This window comes from Panthera leo, chromosome C1, assembly GCF_018350215.1.
Source record: "Panthera leo isolate Ple1 chromosome C1, P.leo_Ple1_pat1.1, whole genome shotgun sequence".
NCBI lineage: Eukaryota > Metazoa > Chordata > Mammalia > Carnivora > Felidae > Panthera > Panthera leo.
Window position 1 is genome coordinate 186,670,641 of NC_056686.1, and position 25,112 is coordinate 186,695,752.

The window sequence follows — 25,112 nt, forward strand, 5'->3', positions numbered from 1 at the left end:
ATTTTAAAACACTACTTGTAAATCTAAATGCATCTCTACTTGGTATAATTCTAAGAACTAGAACAAAAAAAAAAAAAGAAAAAATCAGGTAGTATAATGTAAGCCATCTTAGGACTCGTGGGGCTAGAAATGTTGTTTAGAAGTCTAGTTCCTAGGATCAACTTTCCCAAAGCTGTTTCTGCTTCTCTGCCATGAATATCCTGAAAGTGCCACATCTTACTTCCACAAGGACAAAGAGCTGTGGGAGTGGTAGAATACTTAGGGGCAGCTGGGCTACTAACAAAGTGCAAACAGTTTGTAAGTTGTTGACTGCCTGTGTACAAAAATAAGAGAATGGACAGGGTGCCTGGGGTGGCTCAGTTGGTTGAGCGTCTAACTCTTGGTTTTGGCTCAGGTCATGATCTCACAGTTCATGGGAACAAGTCCCACGTCAGGCTCTGCACTAACAGCGCGGAGCCTGCTTGGGATATTCTCTCTCTCTCTCTCTCTCTCTCTCTCTCTCTCTCTCTCTCTCTCTCTCAAAATAAATAAATAAACTTAAAAAAAATAAGAGAATGGAAAGAAAGGAATAAACCATGACTCAAGAAGTTTTTTTACTTCTGACACAGGAAGAACAGGTAAGAGTCCTGATAACTGAGGGAGTTCAGGGGAGATTCTACTTACCTAAACTAAGAAGAGGCCTGAGGATGTGAGATTTGATGTCACTTAGTTTTGAATAGAACCGTCTTTCTGTAGTAGCCAACTCATGGAGACTGGCAATATATCCCATAACATTTTTGTCCACCAAAGCTAGATAGCTATCTTTTCCTGCTGTCACTCTGCTTATATATCCGAGCTGAAACAGAGAATAAAAAGATTAAAGGTAAAATATAATTTACTAGCAGCAATTTGGGTGCTAACACTGGCTAATATCAGCTAGCAAGAGCCAAATGGGAAATATTCAGGAATTTTGCAAGTTAGTTATTAAACTACTAGTAGCTTGAAATTAGCAACAGTAAAATTACCAAAAACAAATTGGCAAACACTACAAATCACGGCTAATTTTTTTGTTTTGTTTTGTTTTACAGCTGGTTAACCAGTACAACACTGTTATATATGTGTATCTGGATCTATACACAACTATATATATCTATGCTTTTATTTATTGCCACAATATCTTTTATTTCACATTACACGTGTTTAGAACCACAGACACCCTAAATATACAAAGATCCAAATGTCAGAGATACATGTCTCAGGGACCTTCTTTTTTTTATGAAATAGGTTAAACGAAAGCAGAAAATATCTCTATGCTATATACCAAAATATTAAGGGTCTAAAAGTTATCTTGTATCTTAAAAGTACAACATAATGGGATTTTCTTTAAAAGGGACTTTTTGTCATTTATCTATTACACCACTAAACAAAAATAATGAATGCATACACAGATCCCTACAAACCAGAACACCAAGCTGCAGACCCAATAAGCTACTTAATGCCCCATGGTAACTAAAAATACACGTTAGAGCCTTGTTCGTCTTATCAGCCTATTTCATCATTTATCCAGACTGAAATTTTTCATGGGGAATGTGGAGCCAGGGCCAACAACTACAAAGAGTAAATTAGTATGTCTCAAATAAGAGGTTATATATAGGTCAGGAGCCAAATCTTGGCCAGTGTTGCCTTTAGCAAGAAAGATGTTGTCCCTATACAATCAGAGCTTATACATTTAGCCAAAAAAACAAACATGAAAGATAAAAAAAACAATCCGTAGGATATATTATTCAGTAAGAATAAGAAACCCAGAATGTACTAGCTTTGAGGGTTAATTCCCTTACAGCATTATCACTTGGAGGATGTGAGTTACTTTAATGAGGAAAAAGAAAACCAGAAACATGCCAGTGGTTTGTTTATGAAAAAGGGATAGGAAGTAGGAAAGCAGAGAAATCCAAATGAAAAAGAAGGGAGTAAACAGCAGTAAATAAATGAAAAGTTAACAGAGAGGGAAGGAATGGGAAACAGAGCACTGCTGGTAGTCGTTGGGTCTGCCATGAGCCCACCATGGGCCTATGCAATTTTTACTTCCCGTTTACAATTAAACACTCATCTCTTGGGGCGCCTAGGTAGCCCAGTCAGTTAAACATCCAACTCTTTTTTAAGTTTGTTTATTTTGAGAGAGCTCAGAGAGAGAGAGAGAACGAACATGGGGAAGAGGCAGAGAGACAGGGAGAGAGAATCCCAAGCAGGCTTCACACTGTCAGCACAGAGCCTGACGCAGGACTTGATCTCACGAAGTGCGAGATCATGACCTGAGTCGAAACCAAGAATCGGGATGCTCTACCGACTGAGCCACCCAGGCACCCCAAGCAACCAGCTCTGGATTTTGGCTCAGGTCATGATCCTACGGTTCAAGGATTTGAGCCCTGCATTGAGCTCTGCACTGGCAATGTGGAGCCTGCTTGGGATTCTGTCTCCCTCTCTCTCTGCCACTCTCTCTCCTCTCTCTCTCTCTCAAAATAAACAAAAATAAACTTAAAAAAAAAAAACTTATCTCTCCAATTCTATTCTAATTTACCTCTGAGAGCTCCATGAATGCAGTCAAGAAATTTTATTATGAAATATACTTTTTTATATTCCTACAAGAGTGTTAATTCAACAAACACTTATAAAGGACTTGCTGTTGAGAATACAGCAGTAAGTGAGAGAGCTTAAAATCTCTCCTCTTAGGAGTCTTACAGTTGAGGACAGAAAATAAACAAAAAAAGTAAATTATATAGGTTATTCAATGGTGATAGGCACTGTGGAGAGAAGTCAGAAAAAGGAGATAAGGAGTAAAGGGGGATGGGAAGGTTTGCAATTTTAAATATAGTAGTGAGATACTTAATAATAGGCATACATACAAATAATAACAAAAACAAAACTGCCCGTGTGTTACAGAATGTGGGCCTTAGGATCCAATTCCTGTTCACCTTACTACAGGAGAGAAGTACTGGAGTCTTAGTACCACTGTGATTCTCTGGAAGGTTGTCAACTTCTGTAGGGTCCTGTCGGCCACTATAATATAACCCAGGTTGGAAGTCTTCTGTGTCCACTAAAAACAGGGAATAATCCTGGCCTGCAGCTACACTCCAGACTCCATTTTCACTGTTCACCTGTAACAACAGCAAGAAATTATCTGATAAGAGAAGGAATTAAAGAGAAATTCAGATCTACCAGAACTGAAATGTCAGGTTAAACAGGTGTGGTGCAAAGTCACTCACACCTCAGAGGGCAAAACTCACCCAGTGATGTGCCTGATCAATTGCAGCACAGATGCAATCCCTTGTTCAGCTTTTATTATTTTTTTTAAATGTTTATTTATTTTTGAATGCAGAGCTAATGTGGGGCTCAAACTCATGAGTTCATGACCTGAGCTGAGGTTGGATGCTTAACCAACTGAGCCACCCAGGCACCCCCTCAGCTTTTAAATTTAGAACTGGATTGTTTTTATAAAAATCTGAAAAACTGGAATTTAAAAAGGAAAAACCATAGATCTAATTTTTAATAGTTATTTGTGGGAGTCCCCACAGTTCTTAGCCTGTATTACAATCAGGAGGCACAGAAACTTCTAGAGCCCTATTCTGACAGCTACGACACACCTCTGTCCATTCACATTGAACCGTGTACAAAAAAAATCAAGACAGAAAGAAACAATCTAACAAGACAAAATTCCACTCTAACCAACTAAACCCTTGAGTGCTAAAATTCAGTTTTCCCACTTGGAACTCACTACCTCTCAGATGTGACTTCACTGTACCAAGCCCCAGGATGTTGGAACAGGCAGAACCCCTTAGAAGCCCATCTACAGGGATCCCCGAGACCAGGGGTTCTCAACGAGCAGTCTTTGCAGAGCAGCAGCGATCACCTACAACCTGTTAGAAATGCAAACTCTCAGGCCAACGAGCTACTACTGGGGGTTAGACTCAGCAATCTGGTTTAATACACTCTCCAGGTGATGCCAATGTGTGTAGAAGTTTGAGAACCCCTGTCTTAAACCAATGGTTTTCAAAGTTTAGGATTCCACGTAGTGATTCAGGAGCCACCATGGAAATGCAGGTGCCAGCACTCTGTCCCCATTCCCCCTCCATCCTTCAACTAAAGTAGCTCCATGTTTATCCAGTTTATGTATGGGATTACACAGATTTCATTTGAAGAAAGTGTTCTATGAAAACTACCGCCCCAACCTCCAGCCCCAGCTTTAGCTGTGATTTCTATATTGATAAGCAAAAATCCTCTAATCTGTTGGATTCTTTGTGTCTAGATGGGCTCCAAATCCTAGGTGATTAGGTGACTGTGTGAGTGTGTGTGCATGTCTCTACTACTTTACAGCCATCTTCTTCCAGCATGACACCATCTCCTCAAATCCAGGCTATCCAAATAACGGGCTTCCTGTTAACTTTGTAAAGAATGGATTAAAATTTCTGCAGAAGAGTCCTCTTTCTAGTCTCTAATCAAAACTAATTCAGATCTCATTCTACCTTGACTTTTAATTCACAAATTAGAACAACTTCAGAATGTCTTTCTCATCTTTCCCATAAATATAAAACCAAAATCCCAGTGATGTAATTTTTATATGTACAGTTAATGAGTAACAAAACTAAGATCTTATTCTCTCTTGTCTAACTGTATAGTGTTAAGTAAAAATTTGATTTCCAGAGTGTCTCCATTCTATGTTACGAAACTTGCCTTGGTAAGAATAAATGCACATTCTGCTTTTCTGAAATAAAAAACAGGGAACAATGATAAGCCATATTTTTTTTGGTTATAAAATATCAGTAATTAAATAGCTTACCACTGAAATATTCTATACTGAAAACATTTCAGATTGGAACTAGGAAGTAATAACTGTTCCCTAATGTTTTATTTAAGTCTTTCCCTCTCAGTGAAATGAAGTGCACTAGAAGGAAAGGCAGCAAATAAGTCTTATGAAGTGATAGATGCACCAGACACTCTGAAAACGTGAATTATTGGAATATGTATTATCTGTAGTTTACATGTGAATCATGTTCCTGAAGTTGAAGGAACCATCCTTTTTATAGTCCCTCAGTGGAGGGAGCACGTCTTGGGATGGGGGAGATAGCACAATCAAACTACAAATATATAAGGAGTTCCATATTCCATTCTGTTAGGCTATCACTATGTGTACTCCTCGCCCTCTACCCTTCAAAAAACAAACCAACCTTGCATAAGGAGTCAATACCATTAAAAAAAACAAAAGGAACCAATACTATTGATGAGAATTTAGTATAGACACTCCTCTAGAATTGCATCACAGGAACTAGATAGAAGCAACCAATCTCTGAACAGCATTACATAAACTGAAAACTAAAACCAATTCATACACAGTGAAGAAATCATCCATACTTTTAGCGTGACTACAAAAAATGAAAAGATTTATAAAAAGGTTTTACTACTATGACGATGTGTGTAAGAAAAACCAAAAAAATACCACCACCATAACGTTATATAAAAGTCAAACTTAAGTGAAAAGTCAGAGAGTAATAAGCATTATTTGGTAGTGTAAAGCTCAAAAGTCAACATCACAATCCCAGAAACATTTGTTTTAAAAGAAAGAACTTTTCATTTTTATTTTTAAAAAGACAAAAAATTATGAATATTCAAAGTACAATGGAAGCTAAGAACAAAAGAAATATAAACATATTATCTAAAAAAAAGAATATTTAGCCTGAAAATAAGGGGCTTCATGTTTTTTAAAAAAAAAAAAAAACTTGAAGTACGTGAAAACAAATTTAGATTACAAATATAAAATCCTAATTTTTTAAAACACAAAATAGAGAAATATTAAGTGTTATAACTTAGAATTCTGAAATAAGTTGCTATAAAAAATCACCAAGTTCTCAAAAGTACCTTTGCAAGACGAGGAACTGTTGTTGGAAAATCACAATGCCCAAGTTGACCAAAGGTATTGCTACCCCATGAGTAAACCTATTAGAAAATCACAAGAAAGTAGGTAAGAGTTGTAAATCTGATTTTGCATGTCAATTCTGGACCTCTACAGCATATACATGTGTATCTATGTATATATACACACACCAATAGTTACACATATATTACTTTCTTCTTTAAAATAAGAGATACTGAGAAAATTCCCTTTTAAACAAGACCAGAGATAATGAGCACAGTACACTAGAAGACAAAGTCCAAGGGTTAAACAACAACTAACATGTCTCAAGTGTTTACTACCTGCCAAGTATTGTTCTCAACATTCTCTTTGTATTAACTAATGCTTAATTCTCATGACAATACTTTCTTTACCGATAAAGAAACTGGCTCAGAGAAGTCACAAATTTATAAGTGGCAGAGCCAGGATATAATCCCAGGAATTGTCTTACACTGCCTCTTACAAAGAAAGTGATAAAAAATACGGATAAGTGCTATAAAGAAAAATTACTCATGATTTTTTTTGTAAGTTTATTTATTTTGAGAAGGAGAGATAGCATGAGTGGGGGAGGCAGAGAGAGAGAGAGAGAGAGAGAGAGAGAGAGAGAGAGAGAGAGAAAGAATCCCAAGCAAGCTCCACAAAGTCAGTGCAGAGGCCTCCTCGGGGCTCGATCTCACAAACCGTGAAATCATGACCTGAGGGGAAACCAAGAGTTGGACGCTTAACCTACTGAGCCACCCAGGCACCCCAACGATTCTTTTTTCTATAGATAGGAATACTATGACATAACTAGAACACCTTTTCATATATGCAGAGTCATTGCAGGAGAAACACAAGTACCTATGTTCCACTACAGACAAAAGAAACTGGATTACAGTGCCTATGTTTAATGAAAATGGTTTTGTTTCTTCTGGTTTTAAAAGCAATTCATGGTCACTGTACAAGACTGTCACAGTACAAAGAAAAAGTGAATGGATGTGTTTAATGCTATGCACTGATATTTTTCTATGTCAGTAAATATAGAGCTACATCAGTCACGATAACTACATAGAACTCTACTGTGGGTGTAGTTTATTCAATTACCTAATGAAGTAAACATAATTTCTTTCCAATTTTTTAATATAAAAAATTGAAAATCCTTGAATTTGTGTAAATTTATTTATTTCCTTAGAATAAATTCCTAAGCAAAGAAGTCTGGGTCCATGAATCTCCACATTCTGATTTTTGATACATACTAACAAACTGTCTTCCAGCAAGGTCCAATGTATGTTCTTGTCAGCACTGTATCTTTTTCCTACATCCTCACCAGCACACAGTATTAAATACAATCCTTGCTAATCTGACAGGTAAGAAAATATTTTGCTGTTGTTTTAATGTATATTTGTTTACTAAGTGGTTGACCATCTTTTTATTCATCGCTGGTCATTTCTATTTCTTCTTTTATGAATGGAATATAAATATCATTCGACAATTTTTCTTTAGTATTAGGTAGTAACATTTTATCATATATGTTACAAATGTTTTTTTCCAGTTTGTTATGTATCTTAATTTTGTTTGCGGTGTTTTTTGCTACTTACACGGTCTGAATTATCACATAGGCTAACATATCTTTACTTTCTAATTTCTGGTTTTGATGATCACGTCCTTTGCTACTCCTGAGGTTACTGGGGGAAAAAAAACCCCACCTAAATTTGTTCTTACACATGTAAGGTCTTATTTTTTAACATTTACATTTTTAATCCACCTGGAAATAGATTATGTGAAGTTATCTTTAATTTTCTTCTGCAAATAAGAAGCCAATGGTTCAACAGTATTTACTGATTATTCAGTCTTGCTTCGTCAAATGATTGGAAATGCCCACTTATCCTATACTAAATTCTCATATATACTTGGGTCTATTTCTAGTCCACAGGTATATTTCTGTTTCACTGATCTGTTTCTAGTCTAACAACATATAAACATATCTTTTAAGTTTATTTATTTTGAGAGAGAGAAAGTATGCATGCACAAGCAGAAGAGGGACAGAGAAGAAGGACGAGAATCCCAAGCAGGCTCTGTGCTATCAATCCCGTGAACCGTGAGATCATGACCTGAGCCAAAATCAACAGCTGGACACTTAACCAACTGAGCCACCTAGCACACCCAGGTCCCACAACTTTAAAAAAGAAATACCTTTTGTTTTCTTTTCATAGTGTTTTATTTACAGATTTTCTTCATCAAAAAACAAGTAAAAATTCATCAATATCCTGAAAGTCTTGAATTCTATTTTTTGGGAAGAGCACATTATGGAAACTTTCTTTGTTAGGTAGACCAGTGTTGAATCAAATTCTACTATCACCCGTGTGACTTTATACAATCTACGTAATTTCTCTGAACCTCCCTTTCTTTATCTGTAAAATGGAAATAATATAAACAGTGCAATGTAAAACACTACAAAGATCAAATGAGATACAGTATTGTTGCCTGACACACAGTACACACTCAAAAAATGATGGTCCAGTTTGGTCATGTTAACCTTCCATGAAATTAAAATTAGTTTTTAATAGTTTGCATCCTACCTGGGATTTCGCAGTAAGTGCAAGAGAATGGTAACCCCCTGCCTCCAGATAGATTACTTCTTTCCCATCGAGACATTTTACACATAGTGGTTGAAGCCTTAAAGAAAAAATATACACACAAATTCAAGTAAAAAGGCTCAGCAAGAATCTTGACCTTTTTCAAATTACAGAGTAAATGCTTTTGAGTAAATTTAATAAACATTTTAAAAGAAAACATTAAAATAAAAATACTGGGGCACCTGAGTGGCTCAGTTGGTTAAGAGGTCAGGGCATGATATCACAGCTCAGGTCATGATCTCACAGTTTGTGGGTCTGAGCCCCACATCGGGCTCTGTGCTGACAGCTCAGAGCCTGGAGCCTGCTTCAGATTCTGTGTCTCCTTCTCTCTCTGCCCCTCCCATGCTCACGCTCTATCTCTCTCTCAAAAATAAACATAAAAAAACAATTAAAAAATTAAAATACCGAATATATATTCAATTTACTCCTGAATAGTATCAGTAATCTTAGATGGTTTTAATTTAATCTCTGTCAATCAATCACCAATTAACAATCATAATTCAGAATGTTAAGAATCAAAAGACTACTAAATGATTCATTACGGCAATGTTTTAGACATTGCAGGTGGGGGGGAGGGGGGGTAGGGTGGAGACACAGACTCTGAAGCAGGCTCCAGGCTCTGAGCTGTCACTGCAGAGCCCAACGTGGGGCTTGAACTCATGAACCATGAGATTATGACCTGAGCAGAAGTCGGATACTTAACTGACAGAGGCACTCAGGTGCCCCTCAATGAAATACAATCTTATCCCAAACATCCCTTTCTGTTCCAAGATGAATACACATCAAAGAAGAGATGGAAAGGTACACCATGGATACTTAAGTCCTTTACTGTTACGTATAAATTCAAGACTAACATGACAGGTTTGCTGTTGTTTTAAATCCCTATTAATAATATATAATAACCTGGAGCTAGAAAGGACAGGATTTCCTCTGGAGGAAATGGTGATATAGAGACCTTAAAGCCAACTCCTAATAGTAAATACTGGCAGCACTTACCTAGGCAGAACATCACCGTGCCCCAGCTGTCCTTCCTTCCCTTTCCCCCAGGTCCACACCTCCGTTCTCAGAGAAGGCAGGAGTGCATCTGCTTCTCCACTGTACGTAGGGGTCAGAACCACTGTCCGAGTTTTTACCCGTGCAGCTTTTCTTAAGAGCCTGGGGGAAACTGAAAACAAATCAGAGATGAAGTGAGGGAGTAGATGGGTGGGAAAAAAGATACCATTTTGACCAACTCTTGGTTTTCAAAGAAATACACTAACATGGTTTTTGTGAAGGAAATTCTATGGAGATTTAATAGTCACATGAGTTTGGTAAACGCTGTCTACTACATTCTATCCCCCTGTAGACTCACACACATTAGCATGCTAAAGGCCCTGACAAGTCCTGCAATTAAAACACTTGTTTAAATTTAACTTAGCCCCACTTCCAAGCATTCGGCTACAGAATCCCTTTTTGTATAACATTTAGGTTATATAGAAAGTCTATGTGATATCCTGGGTAACTTGCATTCTAAAGAATATGCTTTACAAAATTCTACACTAAGGCTGACAAATATTTTTCCCATTTCAAAACAGAAATGTCCTTTATTTGTGTAGATGAAAATCTAGGGGCAATGAGAATTAGAAGGCAGGACAATAGAAGTGCTCATTGACACAACAGTGCCATAAGTAAGTGGAAGTGCAAGAAATAGGGCAGAGCAGAAAAGTTTTAGTATAGTCTAGAAACTTTTAGAGCTTTGCCCAAAATAGTGTAAACCAAGGATTGGTAGAGTCCACTGTCTGCTTTGTAAATAAAGTTTTATTGGAATATATAGCCTTGCTCATTTATCTATGTATTATTTATGGATAGTTTTAAGCAACAATGGCAAAGCTGAGTAATTATATAACGCAGACTGTGTGGCCCGCAAATCATACAGTATTTCTTTTTAGCTCTTTACAGAAAAAGTTTACCAACTCCTGGTGTAAACCCAATGCTTCTCAAACTTTAAGGTATACACTAGTCACCTGAGGATCTTGTTATAATGCATATTCTGATTCAACAAGTTTGAAGTTAAGTCTGAGATCCTACATTTCTAACAAATTCCTAGATGCTGCTGTTGTTTCTGGTGCAGGTCACATTTTGAGAAGCCAAAATCTAAATGACTGAGATTCCTGAACCAACTGAGAAACACTGAAGAACCAACTGCTTAACAGTCTTAATATTAGAAGAAGTTTATTGCTAATTGTATCCGAAAATGAAATTTTCTCTTATTGAAGCCTAAAATTATTTCCACTTTTAGGTCAAATACAGTAAATCCCTACTTACCCAATGGCCACATCTGCACCTTCATCTGTCTGGACTATAGGCCCCAACTATGATATAAGGAGGCTATCGCTACATTCAAGAACAATAAAATAAGATTCCTAATAAGGTTCATAAGCAGAAGCAGACATAACACACAAAAAATTAGCTTCTATAGTTACTTCTAAAGCAGAGAAATATGTAACTTTCTTTTAAAACCACCTAAATACCAAAATGAAATAAATTCTGACATTTGAATATGTCAGCTTTAGCAATCTGGAAGGTTACTAATTTATTATAATATAGCACATGATGTCAGCAACATTTTGGATTTACCAAAAGTCAGTTTACAAAACGTGACTATTTCCTTACCTTGGGACAACAACCCAGGGAGGGAGAGTCTTCGGCTGCCTCCCTCTGATTCTTCTTCTCTGATATCCACAAGACTTGAACTTTTCTTTCCTTGCATTGATTCCTGCTTAACCTGTTCTTCTCTGCTATCTTTCAGACCTTCCGGGCCTATGGAACCACTGCCTGCCTGAGTTCCAGGTTCACAAGGGGCCGTACTATAGAAGTTCATAACTTTCTTAAGGGACAAGGCCCCGGCTTCATATGTAGCAGCCACTCTCACACCAACAGCAGATGCACAAGAGACTACTAGGCTGTTTAGGGCTGAGGTGCTTGTGGTTGGTGGGCTGTGAAGATTAGGAACTGCTTCTTCTACAAGAGGCTAAAATATACACACAAAAAAGTATATAAAAATATAATCCCTTATACAATCAGCAATCAGTATAAAGTTTAACCAAAACCATCCATATTTGCAAATATAAGACTCTAAAACAAAGGTCTCTTTATCTTCAACTTAAAGGTATCCCTTCTTGGTACTGGATTTAACTAATACATTATATGGATAGGAATACTCAAAATACAGCTCCTTATCAAAAGTACTTCCTTTTGTTTGAGTGTTGTGGTTTTCCATGCTATTCAAACGTAAGCCCCAGCTGCTTTAATAACATTGAGCACAGAAGCAGAGAGGGGAAGAAAGGTCTGGAAAACATAGCCTTTAATATGAGGTGCACTGTGACAGCCCTGGATATATAAGGGTGATAGGGTTAACAATACATAAAATAAATTTCAAAAATATTATTATTGATGAGTTTCAAGAAAATTTACACAGATTGCTACTAAGAAATACAGAAAAAAATACATTAAAAAAAAGCTTTTCCTAAAATGTTTTATAAATAGTAATTTAGATATAGCATATACAGGCAAAAAAAAAAAAAAAAAATGCTATACCTCTGACCTATCTGCCTCCCAACTTCTGTTCTTCAGTTCAAGTCTTTCTGCTGCCTCATGGATGTGTTATTTTCCATGATCCAGGACCTATCTAAGCTGACAGATTACTTTTGCTCTCACTATGACAGAGTAAATGTGGTAGGTTAATAATTAAACATTTGGGACCAATGTTCTTTGTGTTATTCACAGCTGTATTTGAAAGTCAAACTAAAGTTTTCTAATATCTTAGTAAAAGCTCAGTTGAAACTTACTCTGAACACCAGTTAAAACTTACTCAAGCACCATTGTTTACTTAAAGGAAAGTCATTAAACACACAAAAAAGCTTTTGGCTTGTTAGCATAGCTCACAATGAAAAATTTCCCTCTTACGCTGTCAGAAGGTCCCAAAGGGCATATATACACATTCCTCAATTAGTCCTAAATTGAAAGCCAAACACAAACAAAATTTTTAACATCAACTTATGATTCTCTTAAAGGAAATAATTCCTGTTGCCTGCACAGTACCTTAGGTACTCAATACATTTTGCTGAATTAAATACTAAATTCAGAGGAGCAAAGGACTCTTTAAAATAGTCAACAAAATAAACAAATAGACCATATCAAGCAAAAGGTAAATACAAAGCCTATTAATCCCTTGGTGATACAGTTCCCTGATAACTTGCTGAGAAGAACTAAGGTCACTATTTTTACCCTTTGTGTATGAAGGATCGTAAGAGAAACAATGATGGTATTTAGGTGACTATCATAGGGGGTTCTTACCAACAGACCAAGGAAAGTCTACCTTCAATCAACTTTATTGTTCTTACTGGCTCCTCTACTTATATTTAGCAACACATAAAATAAATAAATCAACAAAACAAAAATACATAGCCAGTAATTTTGATGAAAGACATAATTTTAGGAGTCCTGGTCAATCAATAAAATTCAATTGTGAGATATATGCTTCAATGCCAAATATGATTTATTTCACAAAAATGAGATAGTCTTTTGGTTACATCTGGCCATGGGAGAAAAAACCTGTCCTAGCTGTATGATTGCGATACTATTTACAAAAACTGAATTAAATTTAGTATAAACAGACATTGCCAAAATTAGCATAGGCTACAAAAAATTTACATATTTAACAAAATATATCCAAAGGAAAATGCAATTTCAATAATAATAAAATAAACTGTATACAATTAACTTTTAATGTCAAATTTAATAAATTAGCAGAACGACTTCTAAAAAGTCAAAGTCCAAATTTTTTATAAGCATGTTCAAGTCTAAGAATGTTTCTGTTTAGATTTTAATAATACCTTTCTCTAAACAGCTTAATTAAAAAAAAAATCGATATCCACAAGATTCAATGAGTAAACTGTGAAATAAAAACTATTTCTAAAAATACCTCTAAGCCATGTTCTTATCCTGACAGAGTAAAGAACACGAATAAACAATCAAGAGGTATGTGTGGTTTCAAAAACCTGAATAAACACCACAGGACAGTTCTTTTATGATTAGAGGTTTCTGTTTTGTTTCATTTTCTTAGAGTTTTGGTAAAAGCAAACCTGAAAGGCTTACACAAAGAGTAAAAAACAAATTATCCTTTTAAAACAATTTGGTTTAATCAGGGAGACTAAAATGTTACTGTATGCTACTGGTAAATAGCTTTCCTCCATTTATAAGTTTTCAAAATGACAGTAGTTTAAATAAGATGAAGAAAATTTTAATGCCCTGTCCCACAACAAAGCCCAGTAAACTGAAAAAAATCCAAACAATATTTAATGCCAGGAGGTTTTAAGTTTGCCTACAACTGAGGGATCTACCACATAGTAATCTTCCCTAATAAAAAAGAAAAGGACTTCTCTCTACAGAATCTGGAGTTAATACAGTACAGGTGAGATGAATCTTTGTTAATATATAGTTATACTAAAAGTATTCAGAGGGGCACCTGGGTGGCTCAGTCGGTTGAGCATCCGACTTTGGCTCAGGCCATGATCTCTCGGTCCGTGAGTTCGAGCCCCACGTTGGGCTCTGTGCTCTGTGCTGACAGCTCGGAGCCTGGAGCCTGTTTCGGATTCTGTGTCTCCCTCTCTCTCTCTCTCTCTCTCTCTCTCTGACCCTCCCCCATTCATGCTCTCTCTCTGTCCCAAAAATAAATAAACGTTAAAAAAAAAAATTTTAAGTATTCAGAAAAAACAAAACCAAAAACAGTGCCCAGGAGCCCACCAAAATTCAGTATATTTAGCCATGGGAGAAGAAGTACTAGAAAAAAATAAATGAAATTTTGCTACTTATAAAAGAAGCCCAGCATGATATCTTTCAATATCTTAAAGGGCAGAATTTGAACATAAAAAGTAATTCTGAATTAATCCAGGTTTTTCCTTATTTAGGATTGCATGATAAAACAGATTTATAGTCAAACTCAAGCCTTAAGCATTTTAAAGTTGCCAAAAAACAAAGAAACAAACAAAACTTCAGATGGTTTAACTCCAGAAATGCCTTTATATTACAAAATTTAGCAGGTACCTGAGATGGCATTGGCTTTTCGCCGTTCTCTGAGTTCTCTCTTACTGAACGATCTGACAGTGTTTGCACGTATTCATTTACTGCTTGAGTATCAGGGTACGATGGTGTATTTCTGGCAGAAGAAATTTCAGTTGTTCCCATGATGTCTTGTTGGGAGGAAATGGCATCACCTCTCGTGGCGTCGGTAGCAACAGGCACATCATTTTCTACAAGCGTATTCTCAAATACTTCTCCCTGGTTGTCCAGGGTTTCAGTGGAGGGGCTGATGGCAGTGCTGGCCTGGTTTTCTACCTGGGATTCTGAGAGCGTCACACCTAATGGGCAACAATGACTATCTGATATAATCACATGGTCTTCTTTGTCAGTCATAGTAATTAAGAGTTGGCTGCACTGGTTGCATCTTTCTGGGACTGGCTTTAGATCCTGGGAAGGGAGGCACTGTACAAGCGCTAAGCTGTGGAACGCACCACAGGCAACTTGTAGCACCACTCGCCCGGCAAGATGTTCCACCTTTTGTGGCTTTGTCACCGGGAAGGTGGTGGTAATGAGACCCAACTGACAACCGGTACCCCATGCCCAAATCTCTCTGCTTATTGACAATGCCAGAGTGTGCTCCTCACCACATGCCAGCTGCAAAATCCTGACTGCTAGCAAAGAACTGGTCTCAGAATCAGAAATGCTGACAGGATTTGGTTCTGGAACATACTGCTGGTTAGCCACAGCACACTGGCCTGCAGAGTTCTCCCCCCACATGTACACTACGCCATTTTCTGTCACTGCTCCATTGTGGAAACTCCCTGATGCCACAGTAACAACATATTGCCCGACCAGGGCATTTTCTAGAATGGGGTTACTCGGACAAATCTCTGCTGGTTCACTTCTCCAGGGAAGAGTCCCAAAGCTGTAGACCTCACCATCTGAAGGTTACAAAAAAAAAAAAAAAAAAAAAAAAAAAAAAAAAAAAAAAAAAAAAAAAAAAAAGGAAGGAGTTAGTGAATTAACTAGAAATTTTATCAGCAAACTTCTGGCCCCTCTAGGTTTAACAAAATAGGGTTGTTGCTGATTTTTTTTTTTTTAATTTTCAAAAGCACAGTTGTAGAGAATTTGGTTCAAGCATAGAATATTCCACAGGTATTCATCTTCTAACAAATATCACCTTGTAACATTCTGAAAAATAATGAGAATTCTACCAACTGGAGGAGGCTACTTTCAAATGAAAATGAAGGGTTATTATTCCTTTCCTTCAGCCTCATCCTACAAAGTCCTAGAATGGATCCACTATAAGTGGCTACCATTGTAGGCTATTACAGGAGCAGTTTCCAAGTGTTCAAAGACAAAATAATGACCATGATAAGATAAAATGAGCAGAGAATAAAATAGATACATTCACTAACATCTAAAACATTCACTACTATTTGAATAGGTCAGAGCAGCAGAAAATTATGCAGTAGAATAAAAATACTAGAGGTTTATTTTGGCCAAAATTAAGAAATCAGCTTTATACTTCCAGGTCATAAGAAAGCACCAGTGTTAACAAGACATGGTTGTCTTCATGTCGTGTAGAATACCGTGTATAATTTTAAATATTACACAGAATATACATTGTGTATGATATAGCATTTCTGAGGTGCCATTTGTTTAAAAAGCAAATCTTCACAACAAAACAAAACAAGCAAAAAATCCCCAATAAAACTATGATTAGCTAGCTTTAGAACAAAGGGCAACTGGCTGGCTTTAAAAGTCAAGTAAAGGGGCCCGTGAGTTGGGCACATGAATGATGAGGACTTGTTTCTGTCCAGGTGTGCTATCAAGTCATAATCTCTCTGAAGTATTGTGGTAGTTTAGGGGCATGTGCACATGACCTGTATTACCTAAAAAACTCAAATGGAAATAAAGACTTGGCCGTGGGTTTTGAAAAATACTAAGCCACGCCAACTATCCCTCCTTTTCCATATAACCATAGACTCATCCATTTTTTTTTTAATTAATAAGGAAATAATGAAATAAATTTATACGAGTTTGTTCCCCCACAAAACAGCAATTGAGCTGATGATGAATAAAATGCATTCTTTATCTTGGGCCTATTATACACGGCAAAAATAGCAAATATATTTATACACTCAAGTTAACTCACCAGAACATCTATGTAAGAAAGAACACAAAAGTGGCTAGAGGGAACACATGAGCTTTTATTAGGGAATTTCCAGTTTGGATAAAAAATACTGAGAAAATAAGCTCATTAATTAAGTTCTTTTAAACTTTTCTTCCCAAAAGATACAGCAATACACACTTGCAACAGTTCACCAACTCTTTCAATGATTATCATTCCACTAGAACGAGAAATAGTGCACAGAAATATTTGTATCCTCCCTTTTTTCTACCTGGAGTACCTCAAAAATAGTGATTTAATGAAGTGTCCTCACTGAATTATGAGCTAATAGTCAAACTGAATAGAGACAAAGCAGCTTGAAAATTTCCAGCATTCCATGAGTACCATTTTCTCATCTGGAAAAGATACCACTAGAGATCTTTTTCCCATTTCAAACTACACACTTATGTGAGATGAGATCTTTTTTGTAACTTTGACACTTAAGACTAGGACACTGCTTAAACATGAACAATGATAGGCAATTTATATTTTTTAGATGTTTTCCCTCTGTTGTCCCACTTTTAGGTATGATTCTAGAGGTTTAAAGATCACGTTCATAAAGGATTCCTGAATCTCTTACCGAAGAGTTAATAAAACAAGAGAATTCTACTTGCACATGCTTGAGAACTGTGTATTTTGAAGCCCCTATAGTAGGTATTGAAAACAGTTCATTTTTTTACAATAAGGCTTTTTCCAAATTCTGGCCTAATAATAATATTCTTATTGTATATCATTACAATGAAAGTGATATAATTAAAAATAGGCTAGGGGTGCCAGGGTGGCTCAGTCGGTTAAGTGTCCGACTTTGGCTCAGGTCATGATCTCATGGCTTGTGGGTTTGAGCCCCACATCAGACTCCGTGCTGACAGCTCAGAGCCTGGAGCCTGCTCGGGATTCTGTGTCTCCCTCTCTCTCTGCTCCTCCCGCATTCACGCTGTCTCTGTCTCTCAAAAATAAATTAAAAAGTTAAAAAAAAGAAAAAAAGAGGCTAGAAAGAATTCCATGTGTATCCCATAAAATTACCAAGGTCAGATTTAAGCTTTATTTCTTAGAATTTGTTTTCCCTTAGTTCCTACAATGAAAATATCAAAACATTATCAACTACTTAATAAATGCTTATGGAACAGAAATTTATAAATTAGTTGATGGCAGTCCCAGCTCAAACCAAATTTGCCATGATTGAGTTGGTAAACTGCTATCAAAATTAAAGGCAACTCTATAAACTATAACCTATGCTTCTATCTCTTATAGATTTATTTTATTACATGTTTTTATGAGCTGCTGTTTATGTCTAAGAAAAACTGTACCGAGACAAGACAGCCAAGCAGCTTAAAAAGAGGCTTTGGAATCAGACTCTCTGAATTCCAATCCTGACTCTGACACTCCAATAGCTGTGTGGGCTTGTGGAAATTATTTAACCTCCCTAACCTTCAACTTCCTCATCTGCGAAGTGAGGACAACAACACTAGCTACCTCATAAGGTGGTTGTGTGAAAACTCAATCAGGTAAGACACATAAAGTGCTCAGTACAGTGCCTGGCACGCATCACTGTTTAATAAACGTTAGCTATTATTAGCATTATCATTCTGACACATTTAATGAACAAAGGTCCAACAAAAGAGTTTCTGAATGTTTCAAAAGTTAATTTTTCATGTACTTATTGCTATAAAATTTACAAACTATAATTCTCCCTTTTATTCTAGTTACAATGTATCTCAAATTTAAGAACTACTCTGATTTCTGATAAAGGAAGTAAGGACATGTTTTGAAAACAAAAAACGTCTAAGCCCCAATGAACTTCATTAAGAATTCCTGGTATCCAGTAACTCCCTTACCTGACCCAGGTATTGTCCAGTAACTCCCTTACACACCCAGGTATTGTTAGCATTTCAGTTAGAATTTGTTAAGCCACACTTTTCAATACCTTCAGTCAGAAGAACTCCATGTTTCACTCCCAGGGCTGCTTGAAGAACAGTCTTTCCTCCCCAGCCTGGCAATCTCTCTGGTGCTAAAGAACAGGATCCTGCCTGCCAGACATGGACCAGGCCTCTTTCTTTGGATCCTTCTGCCTCTACTGAGCTACAAACATTAAGAAAAACCACTTCATTTTTCCTGTAATTAAAACTGTATTTTGGGGGGATATTTCATTAGATCTGTACCTTTTACCAGCACAGGTGACTGGGTCAGATGGTTTAGCACCTATTTAATGCTTTGCTTAGGACACAGGGGCAGAAATAAAACAACTGTTTACATAAAACGCTTGAGGACAATCTAAACCACAAATTACTTTATCTAAGGAGCAAACAAAATCTGGGCTATTTTTTGAAGTTTTAGATTTAATAGCACAAAATTTTAAGATTCTAACTTCTCAATATATTAAGTCCTTGTTTAGATAGTAAAGTTACAGCATGTCCCAAGTTGGAGTCTTATTTTAAAATTTTAGTTTTTAATGTACTAAAAAGTATCTGGTAAGAAGGAACAGTGATCCATATTTTACGTTACACTGAGTAAGCTCTATAATTGCTATTTGAATTTTTAAGAATCAAATTTATACCAGCAACAGTAAAACTCTGCGTGCTTTACTCATGTTTTAGCCAAAGAATTCTATCCATGTGATGACTCTAGTGCAAAGAACATAAAACACACAACTTCATAATAACAACCATACTATAATTGCCTCCCCTTCCAAGAAAGAGGCGTAATAAAACACCCTACATTTCCTTTACACCAAGTTTCCCTGTCTTGCCACTGATGATACTTTTTCATTTTCTTTTTTTCTAGAACACTAGTGCCAATTTTTTAATGAGGCACAGAAACTTTTGTGGTTTTATTTATTTTATAATACCTAGGGATTTCTCTATTTTTGCTAGGTAATATTCCTCTAAATTATGATTAGGCATAACCATGGTTTTATGAAAGGAAAGCTGCAAACTTAATCCTCCTTTTTAAATATCATCCATGACTAGTTTTCTAGGGATAGAAGATGATTAAAATTAATAAGGCTTTGTCTGAAGATCTAAAATTGTGGGAAAAAATGGCTTCAAAAGCTTTAAGATGATGAAGACACCTCGTGTCTTTTTATAAGCATAAGAAACTAGCAACAAAGCTGATCATTAATCAGCTTTATTTTAGTATCTTTCTCTCTTTACCAATCAACACAAATGTCACTATTCCTACTTATTAACCACGAACAAGAAATTAAACTGAAGAGAAGCTACACATATGTAGAATCGTTTGCGTTTTCCTAGAAGGATAAGGGAGAAGGAAAAAATGGTTTTACCTTCTCTTCTTTGAGTCCATCGGTCAGGGGCAGCAGCACTCCATCACCAAATCATTTCTTTTTTGCAAAAGGCATATAAAGACCTAAATGGCAAAATACAGGTAAGCACAAAGAGCAATGAAAGAATATTTTGCTACTTCGTTTCTCAGATTTAAAAAAAAAAAAAAAAAAAAAAAAAGGACAGCCCTCTAACAAGTGCACATTCACTGGGCAATAAATATGCAGTGAAACTATTTCAACTATTTCATATCCCGCCTGCCAAAGTTGAATATCTAGACTGAGCCTGCCCACTGAGCTTATAAAAATGCCTATTGACCACCAAATATAATGTCAAAGGAAGAAAAGACTACCTACGATTAAGATGTACTTTGTCAGGCAACAGGTTTTGGCTTTTAGTATAAAGAAGGAAGTTCAATCTGAAAACTCAGTGTTAAATATTCATTTCATATACATTAAGGTTACTTTTAAAATGCTTCTGGAACACATGAACATGTAAATACCAATTGGGAAAGAATTTCTAAAATCTCTTCAGTAATGTTTCAGACTCAGGTAGTTTTAATTTACATTTTTCAGCAATGCACACACACACACACACAAAATCACACCATTAAAATTAGTATCTTTTCTATTTATTGGAACTAGCAGTATTTTCCACATATCAACCTCCATTCAAAACCACAGTCCAAAGGGCTGGAAGAAAGAAATTTGGATTTTAAAATATGTTTCAGGGGCACCTGGGTGGCTTAGTCACTCAAGCATCTAACTCCTAATTTCAGGTCAGGTCATGATCTCAAGGTTCATGAGTTCAAGCCCCACATGGGGCTCTGCACTGGTGGTGCAGAGCCTGCTTGAGATTCTCTCACTCTCCCTCTCTCTCTACCCCACCTTTGTTTGCTCTCTATCAAAATAAATTAATTAATTAAAAAAATAAAATAGCTGTTTCAAAATCCGCCATTTAATAGTAAAGAGCTATATGAAAATTATGGCACGAATATCATGACCCATCAGTTTAGAAACTCATTGTTTAATGAAGAGACAGAAAATAAACAAGCAGACAAAAATGCTCAAAGCATTCAACTAAAAATTCACATTTTTAAGGGCACCAAAAAAATCATGAAAATATAGGCAATGATGTTTTATTTGTGAGAACCATAAAAATACTCGGGCCAAATGTATGGTTTTTCTGCAAAGGATATGGCATGGTCACTGTAGTCTGAAAACAGCCCACACCAGCAGGAGTGATGTAAGAGCCATCTGTTTACTCCAGGTTGCCTGTGAATTCTTACCGTTTACCATCTGTATATCTGGAGGAAATTACTCTCTACCTAATGCTTATTTTAGAAAGATGGTGAATCATTCAAAGTTGGATGAAGGGTACCATGTAAACAGAACATATACCTGAATAGATTTAATAAATGCTATTAATTTAATAAATATGATGATTAAGTGGTACTATGCCTTGTGTGTGATGATGATTAGCTTTTACTAAAATGTACAGTTCACGGTTTACAGAGAAATTCTGAAGACAGATCTAACCTGTGCTTATCTGTCAGAGATCAAGGAGTAACTAACTGCTCCCTTGATTAAAGTTAAACAGTACCAGGTAAAAAGCAGAGAACTCCTCTGGGAGGGTGTGGAAGTGCACAAGCACACTTTGCCTCCCATCACTGATTCACTGGATGTAAAGTGGATTTTATCCTACTACCTGACAATCAAAAATGTTGAGAACCTTTTAGCGAAGTGAATAAAACAGTCAACCTTTTTCCTCTTTTAGTGCCACATTTTTTGAATACAAAGATTTCTTAATGTGGTTTTCATCTTATGCCATATTTTTTTTTTACCACCACACATTTTTTTCAAATCCAAATGGAATTAAAACCACAGAAACTGTTCTGAAACTTTCATTATAGTAAATAACTATAAATACTAGGCAATATAAATACTATATATGCTACAGAATAATGGCTCCCAAAGATGTCCACATCCTAATGCCCAGACCTGTGAATAAGTTAGGTTAAGGGCAAAGGGGAATTAAGGTTGCTAATCAGCTGACCTTAAGAGAGGGAGATTACCCTGGTTATCTGCGTGGTTATCACAAACATCCTTAAAAGTGGAAGAGGGAGACAAAAGGAGAAAGAGAGAGAGAAAGAGAGTTGATGAAGGAAACATGTCAGAGATTCTTCACTGCTGGCTTTGAAGAAGGGAAGGTGGGGAGCATAAGCCAAAGAATGGGGGTGGCCTCTAGAAGCTGGAAAAGGCAAGGAAACAGATTCTCTCCATGAGCCCCCAGAAAAGAAAGCAGCCCTGCTGACACCTTGATTTTAGCCCAGCAAGACTGGTGTTACACTTTTAACCTAAGGAGTTGCAAAATAATAAGTCTGTGTTATTTTAAGCCACTAGATTAGTAGCAATTTGTTAAATAAACAGAAAGCTAGCCAATATACTATTTTGTACACATCTTCCTAGATTAGTATTTATAAATCTATCTCACTTTGTTTTAATGGTATTTATTATGTTTGACTTACAAGAAGACAGGTCTGCCTAAGTCTCAAAGACAGCAAAGGGAAAAAGAAATGACTGCTAAGGAAACATAACTAAAAAAAATATTGCAGATAAATGTGGGAAGCTTATGTTATAAAGTTTTACCTTACATACTTAAATTTATATTTAATGGCATTTAGTGGCATTTACCAACTCTATTTAATCTAACATTCTTTCTCAACTATGTATCCATATAGAGAAAGTAAACCCAAAATTTTTGTTTTTCTAATATTTTTATGATCCCCAATCCAGGAAATCTTTAAGATTTGCCTCAAGCATTCAAATCGCATTTAGATTTTTGTATCCTCTTTCATTGCTTCACATTTTTAATCGTTACAAAATTGTCTAATCATGGGGCTTCTTCTGGGGATATATCTTACCAGGTGAATTTTAAGGTTCTCATTCTACATTCCTTTGAGGAACAGAATCCCTAAACTCTGCTACTTTTCTATTATAGTAACTTTCCTTCATAGGTCTTTATTATATTAAACCAGCTCTGTGTTTGGGCGCCTGGGTGGTTCAGTCAGTTAAGTGTCCGACTTCAGCTCAGGTCATGATCTCATGGGTCGTGGGTTCAAGCCCTGCATTAGGCTCTGTGCTGATAGTGCAGAGCCTGGAGCCTGTTTCAGATTCTGTCTCCCTCTCTCTCTCTGCCCCTCCCCCGCTCACACTCTGTTTCTCTCGCTCGCTCGCTCTCAAAAAGTAAATAAACATTAAAAAAAAAAGAAACTGTGTGTTGTACAGTCAAAAATCCGGGGTCCTCTTTTGCCTTGCACAGCCTTTCCAGAGATCAAAGTCACCTGTAAAATGAGCAAAAGAGACTCTAGCATTCCCTCCAGCTATTAAGTTCTATGAATTACACTACAAAACCAGATTCATTTAAAATTTTTTTTAATGTTTATTTATTCTTGAGAGAGAGACAGAGTACGAACAGGGGAAGAGTAGAGAGAAAGGGAGACACGGAATCCTGAAGCAGGCTCCAGGGTCTGAGCTGTCAGCACAGAGCCCCACGTGGGGCTCAAACTCACGAACTGCGAGATCATGACCTGAGCTGAAATCCAGAGCCAGACACTTAACTGACTGAGGTCACCCAGGTGCCACTAGAAACCTGTAATCTAAAACAACTATCATTTTTGGTGAGAGTCCGCAACTTTTAACTATTTTATACTTCCTTTAGTTTCTTTTATGTACTTTTAACATCAACTTCATCTTGAAGAGTATACTGGAAAGCTGCGTTGCTTACAAGACCTTCTATAAGTGCTTTAACTATGTATTCTAATGGTGATGATTTACATTTGTCTCAAAAGTTTTAAGTCTATTTTATGGTAAACATACTTGCATATAGTGCCCAGATTAATTTTGCAGGGAGTAGCCTGCCTGCAAACACTCACCTGGCTCATCTTCTCACTGGAAGAAGGAAGCCTGAGCGCTTTTAATTTCATAAAAGGCTGCCAACTTGGTAAAAGAGAAAACAGTAAACAAATGAGAGGTCCTTTGTCCTAGAACAACTACGACTTGGTAATATATTAGACGTAAGTGGAGGATAAAGGAGAAGGAGGTATCAAAAATGATTTCTAGGTTCTGCCTTGAACCACTGTGTGTTGGCGGTATCATTTGCCAAAACGGGAAAAGTAAAAAAGATAGGAGTCTGAAGAAGTTTTTTTTTTATGTTCAAGATGGCAGTGAGAAATACTAGAGTACCTATGAAGAGCAGCTGAATATGTGAGTATGGAGTTCAGAAAAAAGGTCTCAGCTATTGATATAAACTTGGGAAGGCATATAGATAATATGTGAAATCAAAGCAATGGATAACAACATCACTGGGTGTGTAATAGGAGAAAGGAAAGGGACAGGACCAACCTGTAAGGAGCTTCTGCATCTACAGATTGGATAGGATGAGGAACTAGCAATGACAACTGAGTGAGAAGTGATCTGAAAGGTGGAAGAAGCATGAGTCTGTGGGCACATAAAAGCAAAGCAGAGTGTTTCCAGGAGGAAGGCCTGGTCGATTAGGTCAATGCAGCTGGGGTCTCAGGTTAAGAACAAAAATCTGTCCAGTGGATATGCCAACACAGATATCACTGTTGAGCATGGTCAAAGTTTCAGTGGTGGCAGGGGACTGAAAACCAGATTGGAGTAGGCTGACTATAAATGGGGGGTGAGAACAAGAAAATTAAGTTCATATAAAGAATTCTTTTGAAAAACTCTGTTGAAATGACAGAGAAATAGAGCAGAAGCTGGAGAAGAATGTGAAGATAAAGGGTGTTTCCTGTATGTGTATGGTTGGGGAGGTGAGAGACAGCTGAACATGTTTGCATTGACAATGACACCAATCCCAGATTCAAGAGGACAGAGGGCAGAACCAAAGTCCTGGACAAAATGAAAAGGATGACATCCAGAACACGTTTTGGGACTGATCTTTCACAAGAGGAAGGGCTGACATTTTAATAAGAAAGGAAACAGATATAGATTATAGATACACACATATATTTAACAGATACAGACAGGATTACAGATTCAGTG

General features: G+C 36.7%; 1 protein-coding gene across 7 annotated transcripts in view; it reads right to left on the reverse strand.

Moving 5' to 3' along the window:
- Positions 1 to 25,112, reverse strand: part of ALS2 (alsin Rho guanine nucleotide exchange factor ALS2) — a 71,063-nt gene that overhangs the window by 37,224 nt on the left and 8,727 nt on the right. For 6 of the 7 annotated variants that reach the window (XM_042949742.1, XM_042949744.1, XM_042949743.1 and 3 more), the window contains exons 2-10: positions 20,049 to 20,131; positions 18,693 to 18,847; positions 14,620 to 15,536; positions 11,188 to 11,545; positions 9,532 to 9,700; positions 8,479 to 8,575; positions 5,887 to 5,964; positions 2,949 to 3,131; positions 664 to 835 (exon numbers count right to left, since the gene is read on the reverse strand). In XM_042949742.1, coding sequence (XP_042805676.1) covers positions 664 to 835; positions 2,949 to 3,131; positions 5,887 to 5,964; positions 8,479 to 8,575; positions 9,532 to 9,700; positions 11,188 to 11,545; positions 14,620 to 15,536; positions 18,693 to 18,847; positions 20,049 to 20,068 — 2,149 coding nt within the window. In that variant the 5' untranslated portion in view covers positions 20,069 to 20,131. Of the gene's footprint in view, positions 1 to 663; positions 836 to 2,948; positions 3,132 to 5,886; positions 5,965 to 8,478; positions 8,576 to 9,531; positions 9,701 to 11,187; positions 11,546 to 14,619; positions 15,537 to 18,692; positions 18,848 to 20,048; positions 20,132 to 25,112 lie in introns of those variants that run through there. The other variant, XM_042949747.1, reaches the window with a different exon arrangement.